Source organism: Oryzias latipes, chromosome 3 (assembly GCF_053564925.1).
Source record: "Oryzias latipes strain Hd-rR chromosome 3, Olatipes_Hd-rR_3.1".
NCBI lineage: Eukaryota > Metazoa > Chordata > Actinopteri > Beloniformes > Adrianichthyidae > Oryzias > Oryzias latipes.
Window position 1 is genome coordinate 9,139,808 of NC_136239.1, and position 23,041 is coordinate 9,162,848.

Sequence of the window (23,041 nt, forward strand, 5' to 3'; positions counted from 1 at the left end):
CTTAATGTAGCTTCTCTGGTACTTTTAAACGGTTCAGGAGCCTGAATGGCGCTTCAAAAAGGAAGGCAAAAAACACTCATTCTTTCCAGAAACATTAAAGTACAATCAGGCAACATGACAGGGTGAAGAGAGCAGTTTAACCCTTGTGCTGTCCTATCACCCCACCCTTACATTGACGTTGACCATGACAAAGGTGGATAAAGGTGAAGAGGATTTCATGTAATCCATGGACACCAGTGAAGATCACAAATCATTGAAGACAAAAGGTTCAGCGCACTGTCTAGTGGGTCTAGATGACCCAACTCCCAATGTTAAAATGCCTAGGATATCACAAGGATAATGCGGCAAAGATGCTTTATTTACATGACAGTCTGCACTGCAGCGCTTCAGCTCAGCTTTGTCACCTGCTGAACTAAACACGTATTTCACTGACATTTTGTCGACAGCCTTTTGACTTATTCTTCGTACATGAGCCGCTGCGCAGCTGTAGTGCTTCACTCGTTCTTAACTGAGCCCACTGCAAAGCACCGCAATCCGCAGTTTTATGGCAGACACATGGCACAGAGTTTCTGTACGGTACCCATCCCAAGTAAAAACTAAGTGGTGCATGTCTCATAACAACAAAACAGGCTGCTATTCGCTGAAATCCTGTAGTCGTTTTGTGCGGTGTAAAGTTGCTCAAAGAGGCTCAGTGCACGGTGCTGAAAACTAGTGGCTGACCAATCAGGAAAGGCTGCTTGACAGCAGTCTCATTACAGACCAAAGGCAAATCAAGCAGACTGTGTTAGGTTGAGTGGAAGGTTCCCAAAGCAGAGACTAAAGCCGAGGGCAGGTTGACAATTTATTCCTCAGGAACAAAAACTAAACCAGACAGGCTGCTGAATTCACGGAGCTAGACTGATATACAGGACTGGTACTAAGAGCTGCTAAATAGTAATCATCTGGCAGGAAGAAAGAGAAAGGTGCAGGCTTTTAAAGACATGCTGATGAGATGAGAATCAGGGGTGCAATGTAGAGAGGCACCAGGTTAGCCATGCCCCCCTGTTCCGCACTGATCATAACAGACTGGGTCTGGAACAAATGGTTTTCTCAATCTGAATACACCCTTAACCCTTGTGCTATCTTATGACCCCACCCTTTCATTGATGTGTTATTCCTACAATGACAAAGATGGATAAAGGTGAAGACGATTTCCTGTAATCAATGGACACCAGTGAAGATAACAAATCATTGAAGAAAAAAGGTTCAGCGCACTGTCTTGTGGGGTCTAGATGACCCAACTCTCAATGTTAAAGTGCCTAGGATAGCACAATGGTTACAGACACTCACAACTCAAACATTTTCCTTTACCTTAAGGAACCGTTTATGTGCTCAGTCTACAATTGTCTTTTGGTTTGACACCTCTTTGTCAAATAACCCAACACATCTTCTCAGAATGTGCATATTTTAAATTTCCTGAAAGTGATTCAGACTCTAAAGTGGTGTCGTGTGTGAAAGGTTCCGGTGTTTCATGCTCTCTTTGTGGTTCTGTGTTGCTCAGAATGGGAACGTTTGCTGCTCCATGGATCTCGACTGCCTTCAGAACAACTAAAGCTCTCCTCCCCTTTCTTCCACTGCTGGGCTGCCACACAGCCTCCACCATCTCACGAATCTCCCTGTGGATTCACAACACAGATTTGCGTGTGTATGTCAGCGTTTGCACAGAAAACACACAGGACAGACTTGGCGCAGAGGCTGTGCTTTTATGCCGTAACTGTGACAGCGAAGTGTGAGCAAGTGTGGGTGTGTGAGACTCAAGAGGGAAACTGAGGCCATTATCCCTCCCACAACAGTCGCCGTGTTATATCTTGAGTTTGATCCCCCTTTATGAAGCAATAGTGAGATTTGGATTTGATTTGAGGCAGTAAAAAAAAACCATTGGATATGGGTTGTGTTACTTAGGCTACGTTCACACTGCAGGCTGAAACGACCCAATTCCGATTTTTTTGCCACTATGCAACCCCATTCCGATGTTTTCATGACAGTCTGAACGACACAGATCCGATCTTTTCAATTGCGACCCAGGCCACTTGGGTATGCCGTCCTGATTCCGAAACGTATACGATCTTTTCAATTGCGACCGCCGTTTGACCGGCCAGGCGGCTTGATTCTGAACCATACGTCATCGATACGCAACAAACGTCATCATTTTGCGTTGAAGTAGGCGGGAACGAAACATAAACAACAACCATGGCGGACGATGCTGCTGAGATCAGTCAGTGGAAGGGAAGCGATGTCCCCGATTGGATTAATATATGGGGTGACAGCTCTATTCAGGCCAAACTCCAGGGCTCTTATCGCAACCGGGCAGCTTTTGAAAAAACTTCCAGCTAAATCTGGCCGAGCGTGGTGACTTTTTTTTTCCTCCCCTTTCCGACCGTGATCAGAAGCGCGGGGGACCCAAGGCGGATCCTCCTCCTCTTCCCTGTTCTGACCCTTAGATTCTCCAGGATTCTCCAGAGCGGCTTAATAAAGAATCAATATCATTTATTCTGGGGGAAACCTTCTTCTGTTACCGTTCTCCTTCCTCCGTAACACACAACATGAATGCGCGCCCACACCCCCCCCCCCCCCCCCCCCCCCATTCTCCATCGCTGCACGCGCTCTTCTCCTGTCTCTATGGCGCTCGCGGCCTGAACACATCCTCATTCTACTACAGTGGGTACAGACGATTTGCAAAAACAGCTCCACTGTTGACAACACTGTTGTTGACATCCATTGTTCACGTTGGCTCCGCAAACAACAAGTGACGTTGTTCACCGTTGAGTACTCTTCTGCGCATACGGGTCAGTTTTGGGTCGTCTCACGGTCAGAGTGGAGACAACAAAAGTTTGGATTTACTTGGAAATGTGAACGGTCTTGCAAAAAATTAGGATTTTTTCAAAAAATCCGAATTGAGCATTAAGCCCTGCAGTGTGAACGTAGCCTAAGTCTGTGAGTTTTGTCTTTCAATTTTAAACAGAAGATTTAAATGTAAACACATTTATTACAAGATAGTGGATTCATCAGCCATCCCATCAACATCCATAAATCAACTGTCAGTAATGCTCATGCAAATGTCATTTTCTCTTGCTTAAGCAGAGGAAAGGACCAAAAAGAACAGAAAATATTTCAAATAGATCTATCATCATTAACTAGGTGCTGTCAAGAGAAGTCTTAGAATTTTTTAAACTCTCCTTAAAAGTAGCTGCTTAGGTTAAAACTAAAAGAAAAATGACATTTTATTTAACTGATAAATTTTAAATGAATTCCAGAATGACTAATCATAGTTTAATGGCATTAACTGATAGACTATCTATTGCCATCTATTTATTTATCGTAACTTATATTCCTTTGATTTGTTTTAGGTTTCATCCCGACTTTTACTAGCTCAGGGGTTCTCTAAAAGTTTTGATAACGGAGGGCCAAATTTGGAACCCAACTCATGTTCGTGAAAAAGCCTTGTTCTTTCAAAATACAGTCTCCCACCCTTTGTCACTCAATAGCTTGCACTGTTTTACCTTTCCTCAATCTTAACTACGAAGCTAGCTTCTGTAGCTGTTCCACCAGATTTGGACATTGTCTGCTGTACAGCATTGTTTCTTTTTAGTTGTTCAAGTTTACCGGTGCGCTCCTTGCCAGTAAATTTGTGGAAGTTTTTTATGTTTTTTTTACCAATTGGCGATTTATGTTGAACTCTTAAGCATGGCATTAACCTTCTTGCAGTTCAGGCACATTACATTCAGAGTCTCCCTGTGCCAGTACCCAGCCCGGATAAATAACAGGGTTGTGTCGGGAAGGGCTTCAGCTTAAAAACCTCTGCCAAACCACCTGTGCAAATCAGTGAAACCAGTTTCGCTGTGGTGACACCTGACAGGATGTGCTGAAAGGTGAACAACTTTATCCAACCCATGAGGTTCGACAAAGTGTATGTTAGTCTACTGAACTTGAAAAAACGCCTTTTCTCTTCTCCAACATGTCGTTTTTTTCTAGAGGCAGAGTGATGTCGCCTACCCCCCAGTGGTGCCATTATAGCACTACATCGTAGACTTCTGGGAATAATTTCCACAAAATCCTATAGATATTGCCAGCGACCACAAAATGGAGATTCATTTTTTCCAACCACTATACAGTTAAAGAACAATACAATCAATTAAAATTTGTTGTGGGCCACCAAAAATTTTGCACTTTGAGTACCTATAAAGCTGATGTAATGCGCTCTTGTTCCCAGGTTTTGCTGGGTTTTTTGTTTAGTTTAAATTTTTCTAAATACATTTAGCCAGTGATCTGATTGGATCCACTTTACTTTTAAACAGGCTCAACTTGTATCCTTGCATTCCAGATTTCTTCATTTTATTGCATCACAGTTGGAAAGTTTAACACTTCAAAAATGAGAAACAGATAAGAATTTAACATCTGTATCATTTCTCACCTGACTGAGGTGAGCTGAAAGGATTTTTGCACACACCTACTAAACAGGGAAATTTCTGTAGCTTGTTTTTCCTCTCTCTTTTTTTGTGGACAATTTTTAAACATCTGTGTGTTTTCACTTAGTTTTTTTAAAAGTCTTTGCGAACGTATCTTCTTCTTCTTTCTCTTTCGGCTTTTCCCATCAGGGGTCGCCACAGCAAATCATCCTTTTCCACCTCACTCTATCATGAACATCTTCTACCCTAACGTTAGCCAACTTCATGTCCTCTGTAAAGACATCCATGTATCTCCTCTTTGGCCGTCCTCTTGCCCTCCTGCCAGGCAGCTCCATCTCCAACATCCTTCTACCAATATATCCACTATCCCTCCTCTGAACATGTCCAAACCATCTCAGTCTGGCTTCTCTGACTTTGTCGCTAACACAGGCAACATGAGCCGTCCCTCTGATGTACTCGTTCCTTATCCTGTCTAACCTGGTCACTCCTAAGGAGAACCTCAACATCTTCATCTCCGCTACCTCCATCTCAGCCTCTTGTCTCTGTCTCACTGCTACCGTCTCTAACCCATAGAGCAGAGCTGGTCTCACCACTGTCTTGTACACCTTTCCTTTGAGTCTTGCTGGCCCTCTTCTGTCACACAACACTCCTGACACTTTCCTCCAACCGCTCCAACCTGCCTGCACTCGCCTCTTCACCTCTTTTCCGCAATCCCCATCACACTGAACTGTTGACCCCAAGTACTTAAACTCCTGCACCTTCTTCACCTCAGTCCCCTGTAACCTAACGCTTCTACCTTGATCCCTCTCGTTCAGACACATCTATTCTGTCTTACTACGACTGACCTTCATACCTCTTCTTTCCAGAGCAAACCTCCACCTCTCTAGCTGTTCCTCCACCTGCTCTCTACTCTCACTGCAAATTACAATGTCATCCGCAAACATCATTGTCCAGGGAGATTCCTGTCTTACCTCGTCTGTCAGCCTGTCCATCAGCATAGCAAACAAAAAAGGACTCAAAGCTGATCCTTGGTGTAGTCCCACCTCCACCTTGAACTCCTCTGTCTGACCTACAGCACATCTCACCACCGTCATACTTCTCTCATACATGTCCTGAACTACTCTGACATACTTCTCTGCCACTCCAGACGACCTCATACAGTACCACAGCTCCTCCCTCGGCACCCTGTCATACGCCTTCTCTAAATCTACGAACACACAATGCAGCTCCTTCTGACCTTCTCTGTACTTTTCCATCAACATTCTCAAAGCAAAAATGGCATCAGTGGTGCTCTTACGGGGCATGAAACCATACTGCTGCTCACAAATCTCCACTTTCTTCCTAAGCCTGGCTTCCACTACTCTTTCCCACAGCTTCATTGTGTGGCTCATCAACTTTATTCCTCTATAGTTGCTGCAGTTCTGCGTGTCACCCTTGTTCTTAAAGATCGGGACCAGAACGCTTCTCCTCCATTCCTCAGGCATCTTCTCACTCTCTAAAATCCTATTGAACAACCTTGTTAGAAATTCCACTGCTGTCTCTCCTAGGCACTTCCATACCTCCACAGGTACGTCATCAGGACCAACGGCCTTTCCGCTCTTCATCCTTTTCAGAGCCTTCCTAACCTCATCCTTTCCAATCTCTGCTACTTCCTGCTCCACAACAACCACATCTTCCTCCCTTCTTTCCCTGTCATTTTCCTCGTTCATCAGCTCCTCAAAATACTCCTTCCATCTTTTCTGTACACTCTCTTGGGTTGTTAGCACCTTTCCATCTCTGTCCTTAATCACCCTTATCTGTTGCACGTCCTTCCCATCTCTGTCTCTCTGTCTGGCTAGCCTGTACAAGTCCTTCTCTCCTTCCTTTGTGTCTAACCTGTCATATAGCTCATCGTAAGCTTTCTGTTTGGCCTTTACCACCTCTCTCTTCACTCTACGCTGCGCTTCCTTGTACTCCTGTCTACCTTCCTCAGTCCTTTCTACATCCCACTTCCTTTTAGCCAACCTCTTCCTCTGGACGCATTCCTGTACTTCCTCATTCCACCACCAAGTCTCTTTACCGTCTTTCCTCTTTCCAGATGACACACCTAGCACCTTCCTACCTGTTTCCCTGATAATCTCTGCTGTAGTTTCCCAGTCCTCTGGAAGCTCATCCTGACCACCCAGGACCTGTCTCAACTTCTGCCTAAATTCCTCACAAGTTTCTTCATTCTGTAGCTTCCACCACTTGGTCTTCTTTTCTGTTTTCCCTCTCTTCTTCTTCCTGACCTCCAGAGTCATCTTACACACCACCATGCTGTGCTGTCTGGCTACACTCTCTCCTACCACCACTTTGCAGTCATTAACCTCTCTCAAATGACCTCGTCTACATAGGATGTAGTCCACCTGAGTACTCCTACCTCCACTCCTGTATGTCACTCTATGTTCCTCTCTCTTCTGGAAGTAAGTGTTGACTACAGCCATTTCCATCCTCTTCGCAAAGTCCACCACCATCTGTCCCTCCAGATTCCTTTCCTTCACACCAAACCTGCCCATCACCTCCTCATCACCTCTGTTGCCCTCACCAACATGCCCATTAAAGTCTGCTCCAATAACAACTCTCTCTCCTCTGGGAAAACTTTCTATGACCTCATCCAACTCACTCCAGAATCTCTCCTTCACTTCTAACTCACAGCCAACCTGTGGCGCATACCCACTGACTACATTCACCATCACCCCTTCAATTTCTAACTTTAGGCTCATCATCCTGTCTGAGACTCTTTTCACCTCTAGAACACTGTTTACAAACTCCCCCTTCAGAATCACTCCTACCCCGTTTCTCTTCCTATCAACACCATGATAGAACAGTTTGTATCCTCCTCCAATACTACGTGCCTTGCTGCCCTTCCACCTTGTCTCCTGCACACACAGTACATCTACCTTCCTTCTCTCCATCATGTCTGCCAGCTCTCTGCCTTTCCCTGTCATTGTGCCAACGTTAAGAGTCCCTATTCTCAAACCTATGTTCCTGCCTTTTCCCTTCTCTCTCTGGCCACGGACCCTTCTGCCTCCCCTCTTTCTTCCACCAACAGTAGTCAAATTTCCACCGACACCCTGTAGGTTAACAGCATCGGTGGCGGTCGTTGTTAACCCGGGCCTCGACCGATCCGGTATGTCTGAAGTGTTGTGGATGATTCGCATGGTTATTTTGGCAATTTTTACGCCGGATGCCCTTCCTGACGCAACCCTCTCTATTTATCCGGGCTTGGGACCGGCACAGAAGTTACTGGCTTGCAACCCCTGTGGCTAGATTCTTTGCGAACGTATCTAAATCTAAATATTTACAATAATTAAATATGATGTATTTTTTTAAGTAATTGTCTACATTGTTTATATGTTTAGGAGGGAATTAATAGTGTTAGGACTGAAGATAAACAAATCACACACACACACTGTCTTTTACACAACCGGAACCACGGTCCGGTAAAATGACATTTTTTAACCCGAAAACACATAATATTTTGTATTGCTAAATGTTTAAAAAAAAATTTAACTGGGGTTTAGAAATGCATATATTTTAAAATCATCAGGTCACTTCTTGTATAGTGGTGTATTAAGTTAATTTGAGAAATTTTCTTGGGAATAAAATGGTGTTTATGCTTGTTTACATTGCACATTGAGAGAAACAAAGTAGACACATCATAATACTGTTGTAAAAGTTTATTTTTATTTTTTAAAGACCAATCCTAATTCTATAAAATCTCCTGACTCACTTTTCATCAATAAATACGTTTTAGACAATTCTCCTGGAAATTAGATTAAAATGTAAAATACTAAATACAGAAAATCCATTCTGCTAAATAAAGAAAATAAATTAAAAAAAACCCGTCCTTGCACTGAGGCACAACTGTCCCAATCTACCAATACATCTGCCACTGCCCGCCCTTCCTTCACTCTCTCCTTTGATGAAAAAGACCATCAGATGCTCACATGTAACCACAGTGAACATGTTACCATGTGTAAATGCCGTGTGGCGGTGCACAAAAGATTCCTGCAGGCCAGAAGAAGCACCAGCCATTGATTAAATAAGCACAGCTCGTAGCTCGTCTGATGCTTCCTGCTTCTCTTAGGGCTCTTCAGCTCAGCACCATATGGCATGTGGTGGCAGAGGAACAAAAGAAAAAATGGAGGAAAAGATGATGAGTGCGGATGATAAAAGTCACGCAGGTGCAAATTTGAGCACACCAGTAGGTCACCAAGTGTTGAATCTGTTTACAGATAGTCAGGCTTATTAAATGAGGAGAGTCCAGTCTTTTTCCACAGCTATGACTTTCGCCAGCCTGTGTCTGTCTGCAAGAATCTCAAGTAAAAGTCTGTCTTTCCAAAAGTCTGGTGAAGACCCACTCCAACCATCTTTTATCTATTGTAAAGCGTTCCCAGTGGTCTTTTAGTGATGATTATGCTGTTTTTAACCAACCATCCATCTTCCTCTGCTTATCCGGGACCGGGTCGCAGAGGTAGCAGTCTAAGCAAAGATGCCCAGACTTCCCTCGCCCTGGCCACTTCCTAAAGCCCCTCTGGGGGGACCCCAAGCCGTTCCCAGGCCAGCCGAGAGACGTAGTCTCTCCAGCGTGTCCTTCCCCAGGGTCTCCTCCCAGTGGGACATGCCCAGAACATCTCCCCAAGGGAGGCGTCCAGGAGGCATCCGGACTAGAACTTCAACTTTAACTGGCTCCTTTCGATGTGGAGGAGAAGGGGTTCTACTCCGAGCTCCCCGCGGGTGACCAAGCTTCTCACCCTATCTCTAAGGGAGCGCCCAGCCACCGTACGGAGGAAGCTCATTTCAGCCGCTTGTATTATATGCTTGTTTTAAACCAATTTTTTTTTTTAAAAAGTCATTTTATAGGACAGTTTCTGCAAAGCGGCAATAATTGAATATAAATTCACCTCTGAGTTGTGTCATAGGCACAGAGCAACTTCACCTCCCTTCCCTCCCCATTACGGATGGCTCTCTGTTTACATGTTAACTTACAGCCCCTCACAGCTTCAACCTAACATTAGCAGTGCAGCAAAAATGGCGAGAAATATAGGAGCTAAATGGATCTACAAGTAGCAGGGAGCTTGTGGCCCACCCAGCGTATTTTCTACATATCAAATACACTCTTTTTCTCCCTGCTTTTTTCTGTCTGCTCCTGATTTACTACAATGTCAATAAAGAAACACTCAGAAATGCAATCTTGAGCTTAATTTTCTTTATGTATGTCTGCCATCATCAGAAAATGTCACAAGAACATTGTAAAATGCCGAAAACATGGTTTTCATCAGAGTGGGTCTTTAATATCCCTTCTGGAAAAAAAAAAAAAATCAGAAAACTTTTAATCTCTCTGTGAATCTCAAACAAGACACTTTAGAGGAGAAACGGCTGGCTCCAACTATGCAGTGTTCTGTTTGGTTCACCTGCACACTCTTAGCATAGCTACAGACATCAGGACACAGTTTTCTACCTCAGAAAAAAATACATATTTCCTGCTTCAGGATAAAAAAAGCCACCAGAGGTTGAGATACACTTTTGGAGTTAAAATGACACTTTCATTCAGTGAAATCGAAGTTTGTTTCATGTGAATAGAGAAAAGTCGACACATAGAAACAATTAATATTGCTTAAAATCTTGGAATGGATACTGAAACAACTGACTAAGCAGCATGACTTTAGCTTTGATTTAGTAAAAAAAAAATTTCGGCGCAGCCTTGCAGAGATGTGTAACTGCAGCTGAAAAGAGCGAGCACAAAAGCCGCAGCAAGGCAAGATTTACGGTACACATCCGCTTCATTTAGTTTTTTTTTCTTGTATTTAGTCGTTCTTTTGATTTATTCACTTCTGCGATCCTGATTGTTAAAATGAGATTATCAGCAGGGTTCAATGGAGAAGCTTATGCATATTAATTAGGAATTGACGACAGTTTTAGAGATTTCCTCACCAGAGTTTAAAGTCAAAATAGGCTCAAACAGTGCCTGCAGTTTCATTCTTTTAATTACAAGAAGGTCGTTTAAAAAGCTTCCTTTTATAAGCAGAAGTGAATGGTGATAGTTCGTGTTTGGGCCATTGACAGTATAAAAGAACTGGAAAAAGTGACTCCTCCCCTCTAGCGTTCCAATCAGGAAGTACCCGCTGGTTCCAATAGGTGAAAATTCCATAGACTAGAATTGACTTTATTTCGTTGGAGGGAAAGGTAAGGAATTTCTTATGGGTGACATCTAGGAATGCCACAGTAGTTGCCCACAGTTTTTTCTATTGAACTGAATCGTGGGGAAAGTAAATCGTTGCATCCCTACTGAATACCAGTATATGTTGACTGTGTCAAATATGTGTATCGATTTATTATTTATTGTTTTATTACATTACACCAGGTTTAGTAAAAAGCTGAAAGTTTTTCTTTATTAATTGCTTATTCGCAAATTAAAAAAAAGATTTATTTTTCTGAATTTTTGTTTTTCCCTGTTGTTTTTTTGTTATACCCATGCCATATATCATACCAAAACAAAATTGTGATGCAAAATCAAGATTGGAACCGAATCGTGAATAAAAAGCATGGTTGCATCCCTACTCACACTCACTTGGTCTAGTTTTCACATATAGTCAATGATTTGGCCACAGAAGGCGTGATTCATGAGCACAGCTGTCATGTATGTTTTTCCAACACAACTTTATGTGGTTCACTTGATCATTCCTACCCTCCTCGTAACTCATATAAATGTAACTGTCATCTTTGTGCTCATGTCGCACACAAGGGTGATCTAAAAAAAAAAAAACGGCATCATCCATCAAACACGTCCATCCAAAGGAATGTTTGTGGAAACCACCTTTTTCTTTTTTTCTCTCTGTTCACCAATTTGATATAAAAACAAACAAACATGATACCTTATACAGTTTTTTAAACCTCATTTTGCTCTTGTCAATTTCTCTTTTTCTTTTTGTGCAAAAGTTCTGTTTTACTGTAAATACAGGATAATTGGAAAGGTTGTGTAAAAAGGTTATGATATGTGAATCACTTAGTCCCACAAATTCTTAGAATCTGCGTGTTATAAGCTGAATATAAGAGAGAAACAACATTTCTGTTGTTTTTACTGGTTCTTTATTTTTCTATTCTTGCCTTAACCCTTTCAGCATCTCTCCTAGTTTGTCTTGTCATTGTTTTAGGCCATAACTTGTCTTGAGTGTGTAAATACAAACCTCACCGAATCTCAAAGGAAACTGAAAACTCTGCTGACGTGCGAGTGACTTTTCCAGCAGACTTTGAATAAATTGTTCCCAGCACACTCTCACCCTTATAAGATCTGAACAGTAAAACGGGATGAGATCCACACAAAAATGGAAATATGTACGTATCTAAAGAAAAAAACTGTTGTAGAAAATGATTTTTTTCCCTTGATTCAGATCTTAAGAAACTCGATAAAAACAGGGTTTTGTGTTCTTTTTGGACTAAAAAGTTGCAGATCTTTTAGCTTGTTAATGTGTTTAATTGTCAACCATGATGGAGGAATCACAGATGTTTTCCTTGTCTCTTCTTCAGTGTGGTTAACATAGTTGTACTAAAAGGGTTAAGTGTCATTTAAAGACTGTACTGTGATAAGAGTTTGTTGTAAAGAAAAAAAAATCTTTGGTTAATAAACATTTAATTTTATTATTATTATTTTATTCCTGGTATTTGTAACAGAAAATGTTGGAAGGCAGGTTGTCTCAATATAATAAAGGAAGCCCATTGAGATGACTATTGTTGTAAACAGTGGGCTTTATAAATAAAATTGAATTGAATTGAATTGAACATAAGGTAAACATGAAGTTGACCTGATTTCATCTCATTTGAAAGCAACACTTCTAAGCCTCAACAAAGAATACCTGCCAAACATACAGTCCAGGAAAAAAGTCTTTCGTTTCCACTTTTATCAGTGCTGCCATTTTTGAATTCCACCAGGATGAGTGTGAAAGTCTAAATGGCAGCTGAGATGAGAAGATCCTTCCAATGGTTTAATGGAGTTCTGTTGTTGCAATAACGCGGTCCGGTGCTGCAAAGATTTGAGAGAAAGACAAAGTTTTACTACAAATTGCCACAACAAATCGAATATGTAAGATATAAAAGAAGAAAAGTATAACAGTTCACCTATCTTAACTTTTGTCAAAAGTTTTGTTATTCCAGTTTTAAGTAACAACAATCAATGGAACTGTCACCTACTGCTGCATTCGCAGCACCGGTAACCGACATCCGCTTAAAGGAGTTGAACATCAACATCGTTGACAGTTCGGACAGGATCAACCAGGAACACGAACTGACCCAGTCACGGAGCCTCCTCTAGCCAGCTAGACTTTGAACGCTACAACCACCCTTTGGCAGTCCACGCAGCCGGTTCACACCATCACCTACACCCAGGTTTAACCAACCATGGATGTCGGCTCAGAATACGACTACACCCAGGCCACTCGTTAACAAGACGAGAAAGCAATGAGAAAGGTGAAAGAGGCCAACGGTCATTGTTGAGAGGAACACTTGGGCTGCAAACAAGTTGCACTAAGCTCTGGTTTTGTTTTGCAGCAACTCCAGTCACCGAAGTCCTCATGGTGGATGACACCGTTGTATATGGTTCGGAGGAGATCTACCCTGAATCCAATCTGAACTGCCAGCTTTGAACGCAACAACCATCATCCAGCAGACTTCGCAGCTGCTCTACAACATCGGTAGCTCACTGTTATCACCTGAGGATGCATGCTTGGTTTACAGCTGCTTCATGGCCTCTGCCAAACACAGCTAGAAAGCAACTAGAAAGCGAGAGCAAGTGGTGTTTTTATTTAGTTTTTTTGGGGGGGGTTTGCACCTACAGGTGGACTTCATAAGCCCCAGTGGCGTCAGTATTCGCAATCTATTCTCACTTTCACGGCACTTTTCCTATGTTTTTTCTCAGGCAGACTTCGAAAGCTTCTGACGACCTATGTCCTGATCCCCATCGTTGTAGTGGGTCTCGCAATTTGCCTAGCTCTCTGGATCTGGAGCATGTAAGGGAGTACAAGGAGATGCGCTCCTGGTTGTACCTTTCTGAAATCTTCATTTTTTTACATTTTATCTTGTCCTCTGGAAATTAATTTGTTTTCCAAAATGTGTTTTCTTTACATTTCAGTTTGTTTTCAGGAAATAACTTTTGTTTTCAAATGTGTTTTCATTTTTGTTTTTTGCGTTTAGGTTTCTGAAATTTGTTTCTGTTTTTTAAAATTGTAAAATTTTATTTTAACATTTGTTTTGCTTTTTTAACTGTCATTGTGATCTTTAAATGTTTTTGTATTGAGTGATATGTTGATGTGCTTTCCACTTCAGGGGTACCATGGGCAACAGACCTGTGGAAATCTCTTAATCATAAATGCTGAACCGAGTAGCTTCAAGGAGAAACACTTTAATGAAAAGCAGTCAATTGACCCACTGTTAGTCAGTCGAAAAACATGTGTTTTCCCTCTGCCATGCTGATGGCTGGCATTCATGGTTCTAAACTCTCTGTATGTCCCTGAAAGATTTCCCTTGTCTGGGTTGAGGCCTCACCCAAAGGTGCTTTCCACCTTTGGGTGGAACCCAATCCACCTTTGGGTGGAAAGCACCTGGTACCTTGAAAATATCCATAGTTGAAAAGAGGTTGGCAACAACTCATCTCCTGCAGGCCAGAAAAATACATTCAGCATCTTTACATGAGTGATCACACATAAAATGTCACAACTGGAAATTGTTTTTTTTCCGTCAACTCTAATCTAACTTTAAATCTAATGTTTTGCTGCTCTGATAGATTTATTTGGAACAGCAAAGAGGTAATAGGAGTGTGGCATCACTTCAGCAGCCACCAGCAGGCCAGTCAGTCACTTTCAAATCAGCCTTTATAATCACCAAATTAAAATGCTAAAAGCATAAGGTCACAAAAGCAACAACTGAAAGTGGTTTACAGGTTTTAAGTTAAGTGATTTGAATTTAAATTTAATAGAAGAAAGACAGGTCCAGGGAAGTTAAAGCAAATAATGCAAATAAAAAGTCAAGTAAATATGCACATATAGAAAGTAAAGTCAATTTACTTGACTTGTACTGTTGTAATTACATGCTCATGTAGACGCAACAATAACAGGGAGGATTAAGCAGCTTTGATGCCATATTAACATTCTCTTAATCAATGCATACAATTAAGGATTGAAGCCAAGAAAGTCACAGGTTGCATAATTGATAGCACTTACCTCTCGTTTCCGAGTATCCTTCCGGGTTCCAGCGTCTGGGTCCCTCTGAAATCCCGCGTGAGCATGACAGAACGAACTGGCCATACTCCGGACCCAGCTGACCCGGAAGGACTCCGCCACGCCATTTCTATCCAAGGGAATCTCCTAAGTCGCCAAGCTGACGCCCTCACTCAAATGTCCGCGGCTCAGCAAGAACTCTTCCGCCGTCTCGACAGTATTACTCAAACTCTCACAGACTTAACCGGACAACCTTCAAATTCCGCTGCCTCAGCTCAAGCGGCTATTTCCGTCAACAACCCGACTTCCGCTGCCGCCATGAGCCCCGAAAAATTCCGCCTCCAGCCGGAACCATTCAGCGGCGATGTTGCAGCCTGCGGAGGATTCCTCCTACAATGTCGGCTCATTTTTCAGCAGGCCCCCAGATTCTATCAGTCGGATCACAGCAGAATTTCTCTAATAGTGAACTCCCTCCGTAACAAAGCGCTCCAGTGGGCCCAGGCTTTTTTGGCTTCTAATCCCATATCCCATCTGCCGTTTGAACGCTTTATCGGAGAATTTCGTCTTGTGTTCGATCAGCCCCGTAAACAGGAGGAAGCCACCCGACGGTTGCTGAGTTTAAAACAAGGCCATCGCTCGGTAAGTGAACATCTGATCGATTTTCGTATTTTAGCGGTGGAGGCCGGCTGGCCTGACCCCGCCCTCAAGGGCATATTCTATCAATCCTTGAGCGAAAAAATTAAGGATCATTTATGTTCACAGCCCGAAGCTGATACCTTTGAAGAGCTTGTCTCTGCAGCCCTCCGATCTGACGTCCGGCTGCGTGAACGTCATGCTGAACGAAGCCATAAGCCACCTGTTTTTCCTCAGAACCATGGAGCTCTAAGTCAGGCGTTTCCATTACCCGTACACGAGTCTCCAGCGCATGTTTTTGACGAGCCCATGCAAGTAGGGCATTCAAAGCTAACAGCTGAGGAACGGCAGAAACGTCGTGAAGAAGGCCTGTGTTTCTATTGCGGCCATCCCGGTCATCTGGTTTCTCAATGTAGTAAACGTTTAAACTCCAGAACCCCTCGTTAGATGACAGGTCACGGGGGGTCGAAATAATTCATGTCAAAGAAACTAAATTTTTGTATGTGCCTGTCAAAATCGTTCATCAAAGTCTAGTCAACGATTTTAATGCACTCATCGATTCAGGCGCTGAACATAGTCTTATCGATTCGCAACTCGTTAACCACCTCTCGTTACCTTTCGAACCCCTCGAGTCACCTATTAACGCCGCCGGGTTAGGTGGCAAACAACTTTCTCGCATCACGTCTCGTACTAAGCCGCTCCTCATTCTTACCTCTGGCAAACATAGAGAATACCACCAGTTTTTTATCACGCAGTGCCCTCAGACCCCCATCATCCTGGGTTTCTCCTGGCTACACACTCACAACCCACACATCGATTGGGCCGTCCCTCGCATCGCCAACTGGAGTACCTATTGCATGGCTAACTGCCTTCATTCCGCCATTCCCTCCACCATCTCCACTACCTCGGAGTCAAAAGAAAATATCGACCTGTCTAAAGTACCTTCCTGCTATCATGACCTCAGAACTGTATTTTGTAAATCTAAAGCCAGTGCTCTCCTCACATAATTCACTTCGACCAGACTGGATTCATCAAAGGCAGACACTCGGATGATAATGTCCGTAGACTAGTTAATATAATAGACTTTGCCACCATTAAAAACCAGGAAATGACGGTACTATCGCTGGATGCTGAAAAAGCCTTTGACAGAGTTAATTGGAAGTTCCTTATTGCTGCCCTCCAGAAGTTTGGTTTTGGAGAAGCATTCATCAATTGGATCAAAATATTATATCACAACCCCAATGCATCAGTTAGAACTAATAAACAGACTTCAAACAGGTTTTTTCTTGGAAGAGGAACCAGACAGGGCTGCCCACTCTCTCCTTCTCTTTTTGCTATATTCATTGAGCCTTTAGCTGCAGCAATAAGACAGAATGAGAGCATTATAGGAATAAAAACCAAACACAGCCATCATAAAATTAGTCTTTATGCGGATGACATATTACTGTTTTTAAGGAATTTACATTCTGTAAATGAAACAGCAATGATCATAAATGAATTCTCTTCTATATCAGACTATTCCATTAATTGGAATAAGTCTGTTTTATTACCACTCAACAGGAATATGGAACAAAGACTCACAATTCCAGTTAAAACAGGAAATATCAAATATCTGGGTATCTACTTTTCCCCCAAACTATCAGAACTGGTGCAGCTAAACCACACCCCATTACTGAAAAGCATACAGGACGATCTAACACGCTGGACCAACCTGCCTTTGTCCCTTATGGGCAAGGTAGCCACGGTTAAAATGAAAATCTTACCCAAGGTTAATTATCTCTTCTCAATGATTCCCACACAACCGCCATTAAAATGGTTCAAAACATTAGACTCATCCATATCAAGCTTTCTATGGAACAACAAACCTGCAAGAATTAGTCTAAAAACTTTAAAATCTGCAAAAAACTGTGGAGGATTAGAATTACCTAACTTCCACAAATACTTTCTTGCAAATAGATTACAATACATCTTAAAATGGTTACAAAATAATCCAGAAACCAACTCATGGTTAGACTTGGAACAGGCGTTATGTGGAAATATCAACCTGTCACAGCTACCATTTATTAGCCAAACAGTTAAAAAACAGGATTGTTTCAAAAGCATTAATATAAATGCCACCTTAACAGCCTGGTGGGAATTTCTCAAAATATCAAAATCATCAAGTCAACCGTGCAAAATGACACCCATCTGGAACAACCCGGACATCCTTATTAACAAAAAAATGATTCACTTCCCAGCTTGGCAAGCAGGGGGCATAAAACAACTAGAGCACGTAATTATTGATAGAAGATTCATAACCCCCCAGGAACTTCAAGACAAACATGGAATAAATAACTTCTTGGAATATCAGCAACTTAAATCAAGTATTACTAAAAAGTATAAAATTAAAGACGACGATTTAAAGCTACCAGATGTAGTTACCACTCTGATTAATTTTTCAATGAATAGAACTCTCTCCAAAATATACAAACTTTTATGTAATTTAGATAACAATATTGCCCTTCCAACAAAAAAATGGGATGCAGATTTGAGCATCAGCACAGATGAAAGCTTCTGGTCAGAACTTTGTCTAAACACCTTTAAACTGACAAAAAGTCCAAATCTGCAGCTAATCCATCTCAAAACTCTTCACAGAATTTACTACACTGGACAGAGGATGTTCAAGATGGGTCTCAGTAACTCAGACATTTGCGAGCACTGTGATAATAATCTACCCGACAGCTACATGCACGCACTGTGGTTCTGCACTCCTGTCCAGGCTCTCTGGCAGCAGGTATGTGCCGATTTATCAGTCTGGCTTAAGGTTTCAATCACTGCCTCACCGTCACTTTGTGTGCTTGGTGACATGAGTGCCATCGATATAGAAGAAGGATTAGCATCTATCATTTTCATAACTCTTTGTATTGCCAAAAAAACTATTTTAATAAATTGGAAAAACAAGAAAAATATAAACATAAGTCAACACAGAAATCTGCTGTTTGATCATATCAGCTTGGAAAAAATGTCAGCCCAAAGCTCAAGTAACTTTGAAAGAATTCAGTCTCTCTGGTCTCCTGTGGTTGACTCCATGACTTAGGGGGTGGGGGGCTTGGTCGTCGCTGCTCCTTGCCCTTCTGCCGTGGTTTGGGGTGGGGGTCGGGGCTTCCGGTGCCTGGCGGGGGGCTCCGTTGGTCGGGGGGTCGGGTCCGGTGCCTGGGTGGGGCGGGCTGGGGCGCTGCATGGTCCTCTGGGCTTGGGTGTGGGGGTGCGTGGTGGGGGGGTGGGGTGGTGGTCTGGCTTGGCTTGGGGGGGTGGTCCCTTTGCCTGTGCTGGGGGGGGTTGGCGGGGGGCCCTGCTCGGGTGGGGGGGGCCCAGCGGCGCCGGATGGGCTGCCCATCTGCACCTGGGGCTGGGATCGGCCCTTCCCTGGCTCTGGGACGGGACGGGACAACCCTCTCGGGGCCCCCGGTCGCTCTGGGTGTCACCCGCTTCGGCTGCGGGGTCTGGGGTGGGGTGGGGTGGGGGGCTTGTCGGCCCTGTCCTGTGGGGGGGCGTTCTGGGGGGGAGGGGGGGCCCATTATTAGTATGGGTCGGGGGGGCTAGCGGGTCAGGGTCTCCGCTGAGGCAATCAGTGGTTGCCTCGGCCGGTTGGCCTCCTCGGTCCCGTCGAGGCCTGACCAGAGCTCTTCTAGGGCCGGCGTCTGGGGGTGGGGGCCTGGGCTTGCTCCGGGGGGGGGGCGACGCTTTCTGGCTCCTCTCTCTCTGTGTGGTGTGGGTGGTGCCGGGCCTGGGGTGTCGGCGCCTCCGGGGGTGGGCCCCTGGGCTGGGTGGCCCTGGCCCCTTTGCTGGGGGTGGGCTGGGGGACGGCTGTTTGACCACCGGGGGACAGTCTACCAGCTGTCCCCAACTTACCCCCTTCCTTATATAACCTCATATTAGGGTGAGGGGGTGGGGGGTCTAGCCTGCGATGCGCCTTGGGGGGGGGCTACTTGGGAGTGGCCCCCCTCCTATGGTTGCCGTATGGAGTGGGCCCCCCCTCTTTCGGTTTTATTTGCACCTTAGACATGTAGGGTCCTTGGTAGGGGGGGTGCTTGGACATCACTGCAAGCAAGCAGCAGATGTCCTCCTGGCACCCTACCCGCCAATTTTAACCGCACCTTAGACATTTAGGGCCCCTTGGTGTGGAGGGTGAGGGGACATCACTGTGAGTAATCAGGAGATGTCCCCTTAGTGCCCTACTCGCCAATTATAACTGCACCCCCCTTAGTACACACACCCCTCCCCCTTCAATATATACATTCAAACATAAACACACACACATGCACACAAACACCCTCTCAAACACCCATACACGCACACACATTTTACAAGGAAGGTGGGACCTGGGTCCATCTGTCCCCTACCCCTTCCCTGGTGGGGGGTGCGGGCCCCTTGGCGATGGCGGCCGTGTCCCTTGGGTGCCGGCTCCCTGGGCCCGGCGGTGCTCTCTCCGCGCGGTGGGGGGGTTCATATTACACCTGAGCCGGGGGTGTTCGTGTCCCTGGGGGGTGGGTCCTGGTCCTTGCCCCTGGGCGCTGGGCCCCGCCAAACTTCCAACATGGCCGAGCCTGGTCGGGCCATATTTAAAACATCCCTTGTGGGCCGCCCCTTTTTCCCCGGGGTTCCCCCCTCCTGGGCGGGGGCGGCAGGCCCCTGCCTTGCTCCTACCTGGACCAACCGTGGGCCGGGTGGGTGGCTGCCTGGAGTGCGGAGCGGGTCTCCCTTGGGGGGTCCTGGCTCGTACCTGGGGTCGGGGCGGGGGGATGCCCGGAACTCCTGGGTGGTGGTGGGGTGCTCGTCTGGGGCTGTGGGCGTCCCTCTCCGGTGGGGCCCTGCGTTGGGCTCTTCCGGCGCGGCGGGGGGCTGCTTTCCTGGCTGGGCTGGGGCGGCGCTCTCTTTCCCTCTGCGCCTCCCTGCTCTCTGGCTCTGGGGGCCTCGCGGCGGTCCGGCTGGCCCTGGCCTGGGTGGCGGTCTTGGTCGCCCGGGGGGCGGTTGTTCCCTGCCTGTTCCCGTGTGGCGTTGGGGGAATTCCGGCTGCCGCTGCTGCTGCGGCGGGGGTATGGGTGTGGGGGTGGCTGGGCGCTCCTCCTCCTTCTTTTCACATTCCACCATCCATTTTAGAAGAACATAAACACTCACCTGAGCACAGGTGTTAGCTCACCTTTGCACTAATAGTTTGCATGATTGAATGAATGAAAGATTTCACACTAGTTGGTTTAAAGGCATAGGTATGCGTTCGTGAACACTATCTGTTTTGTGTGCATGTTGACATGTGGACATTTTTGCGGCTAGCAGGTGTGTTGATAATATTTGAGTGTGTGTGAACAGGCCCCGCCCTTTTTGTACTACATTTGAACCGTACCGTAACGATAAACAACCAGTAAACCTGTCTGCTCTATGCTGCTTCATGGTCTTACCCCCCTTCCCCTCCTATTATCACCCTCCTACCCCCCCCTCTCTCTAACGTCCCTCTCTCTTCTTCCCCTCTTTCCTTTTCCGTCCGGTCCAACACCAAAGATTTTCAAACATGATTGAAATTAATAAATTTTGGCCTCAATTACAAAAGGGGTTTATTCAGACATACCTTTGGTTTGTCTGAAGATGAATAACCCCTCTTGTTAAAATAAAATATGTCCAACACAAGAGGCCCTCAGCTCTCATCTGTTTGCCTAGCTGTTGGACAGGACAAGTTAAAAAAAAAAAACAAAAAAAAAAAAGCCAGTGCTCTGCCACCCCATAGACCCTATGACTGCGCCATAGAACTGCTTAACGGCGCTCCCCTCCCTAAAGGAAAACTATACAACCTCTCCGGTCCTGAAAGAGAAGCCATGGAAACATACATTCAAAAGGCTCTTTCTCACCACCACATCCGCCCCTCAACGTCCCCGGTCGGCGCAGGGTTTTTCTTCGTAGAGAAGAAGGACAAGACCCTGAGACCCTGCATTGACTATCGTGAGTTGAACCAGATTACAGTTAAAGTCACTCCCGCTCATTGACTCTGTTTTTGATTCTGTCCAGGAGGCTAAAATATTTTCCAAACTTGATCTCCGTAATGCTTATCATCTTGTTCGCGTTCGTGAGGGCGACGAGTGGAAAACGGCCTTCAAAACTCCCCTGGGCCATTATGAATATCAGGTCATGCCGTTCGGCATCGCGAACGCCCCCGCTGTTTTCCAACGGCTTGTGAATGACGTACTTCGTGACTTCTTAAATAGGTTTGTTTTCGTCTACCTGGACGATATATTAATTTATTCGTCCAGTCTAAGCCAGCATGAACATCACGTTCGTTTAGTCTTGGAGCGATTACTTGAGAACCAATTATTCGTAAAGGCTGAAAAATGCGAATTTCATACGTCATCAGTCCCCTTTTTGGGGTATATCATCGAAGCAGGTAACATTCGACCTGACCCTGCAAAAATAGAAGCTGTCACTCAATGGGAGATCCCACAGACCCGCAAAAAGCTACAGCAATTTTTGGGCTTCGCAAACTTCTACAGAAGATTCATCCGAAACTACAGTGGCATTGCTGCCCCCCTCACTCAGCTTACTTCAATTAAAAGACCCTACGTTTGGACCCCTGCTGCCGATGTGGCTTTTAAAAAACTCAAGGAACTTTTTGTCACGGCGCCCATTCTTATACAACCTGATGTCAAGAAACCATTCATTGTCGAAGTGGACGCCTCCGATTCTGGAGTAGGGGCTGTACTATCACAACATGACGGACCCACCGGCAAGTTAAAACCTTGTGCGTATTTTTCCCGCAAATTGAGCCCAGCAGAACATATCTAGGATGTGGGCAACCGGGAGCTTCTGGCCATCAAATTAGAGTTGGAAGAGTGGCGCCACTGGCTGGAGGGGGCAGAACAACCTTTTATAGTCTGGACGGACCATAAAAACCTCGCATACTTACGCAGTGCTAAACGTTTGAATTCCCGCTGGTGTTTGTTCTTTGACCGATTTAATTTCAACATCACTTACCGACCTGGCAGTCGCAATATCAAGCCGGACGCCTTATCCAGAAAATACTCTGTTACCGAACCCACCTCGGTGTCCACCATCATCCCTACCTCCTGTTTTATAGGTAATCTCACCTGGGAGATCGAGAACATGGTCCAACAGGCCCAGGATGAGATACCTGATCACGCTACCTGTCCACCTGGAACTCTGTACGTACCTGACTCTCTTAGATCGGAAGTGTTGACGTGGGGGCACGCTTCTCGGATTGCCTGTCATGGGGGAGTTCGCAGGACCATCAACCTACTGAGACGGCGGTTTTTCTGGCCTTCTTTGGAGAAGGACGTCCGAGAATACGTGGCTGCTTGCTCAGTCTGTGCTCGTTCCAAGAACTCTACTTCGCCCCCCCTGGACATTTGTTGCCGCTGTCGACACCCAGTCGCCCTTGGTCGCACATCGCGGTGGATTTTGTCACCGGCCTGCCTCCATCCCAAGGCCACACTGTAATACTCACCGTCATTGATCGCTTTTCTAAAGCCGTCCATTTCATTCCTCTAGCACAACTTCCCTCGGCTTCCGACACTGCAGATATCAAGGTCAATCATGTGTTTCGTTACCATGGCATACCTTGTGACATCGTGTCCGACCGCGGACCCCAATTCACGTCCCAAGTGTGGAGGTCTTTCTGCTCCGCCCTTGGAGCCACGGTCAGTCTCAGTTCAGGTTACCATCCGCAGTCCAACGGGCAAGCTGAGAGGTCCA

The 23,041-nt window shown here is 45.1% G+C and overlaps 1 protein-coding gene across 7 annotated transcripts in view; it reads left to right on the forward strand.

Annotated features, from left to right (window-relative positions):
- The window catches only part of LOC101158260 (protein kinase C-binding protein NELL1), a 603,730-nt gene that overhangs the window by 575,588 nt on the left and 5,101 nt on the right, over positions 1–23,041 (forward strand). For 4 of the 7 annotated variants that reach the window (XM_023952325.2, XM_078944996.1, XM_078944997.1 and 1 more), the window contains exons 20-21: positions 1,541–12,929; positions 13,011–13,468. In XM_023952325.2, the coding sequence (XP_023808093.1) occupies positions 1,541–1,591 (51 nt within the window). In that variant the 3' untranslated portion in view covers positions 1,592–12,929; positions 13,011–13,468. The remainder of the gene's footprint in view (positions 1–1,540; positions 12,930–13,010; positions 13,469–23,041) is intronic. The other 3 variants (XM_078944995.1, XM_078945001.1, XM_078945000.1) reach the window with 3 other exon arrangements.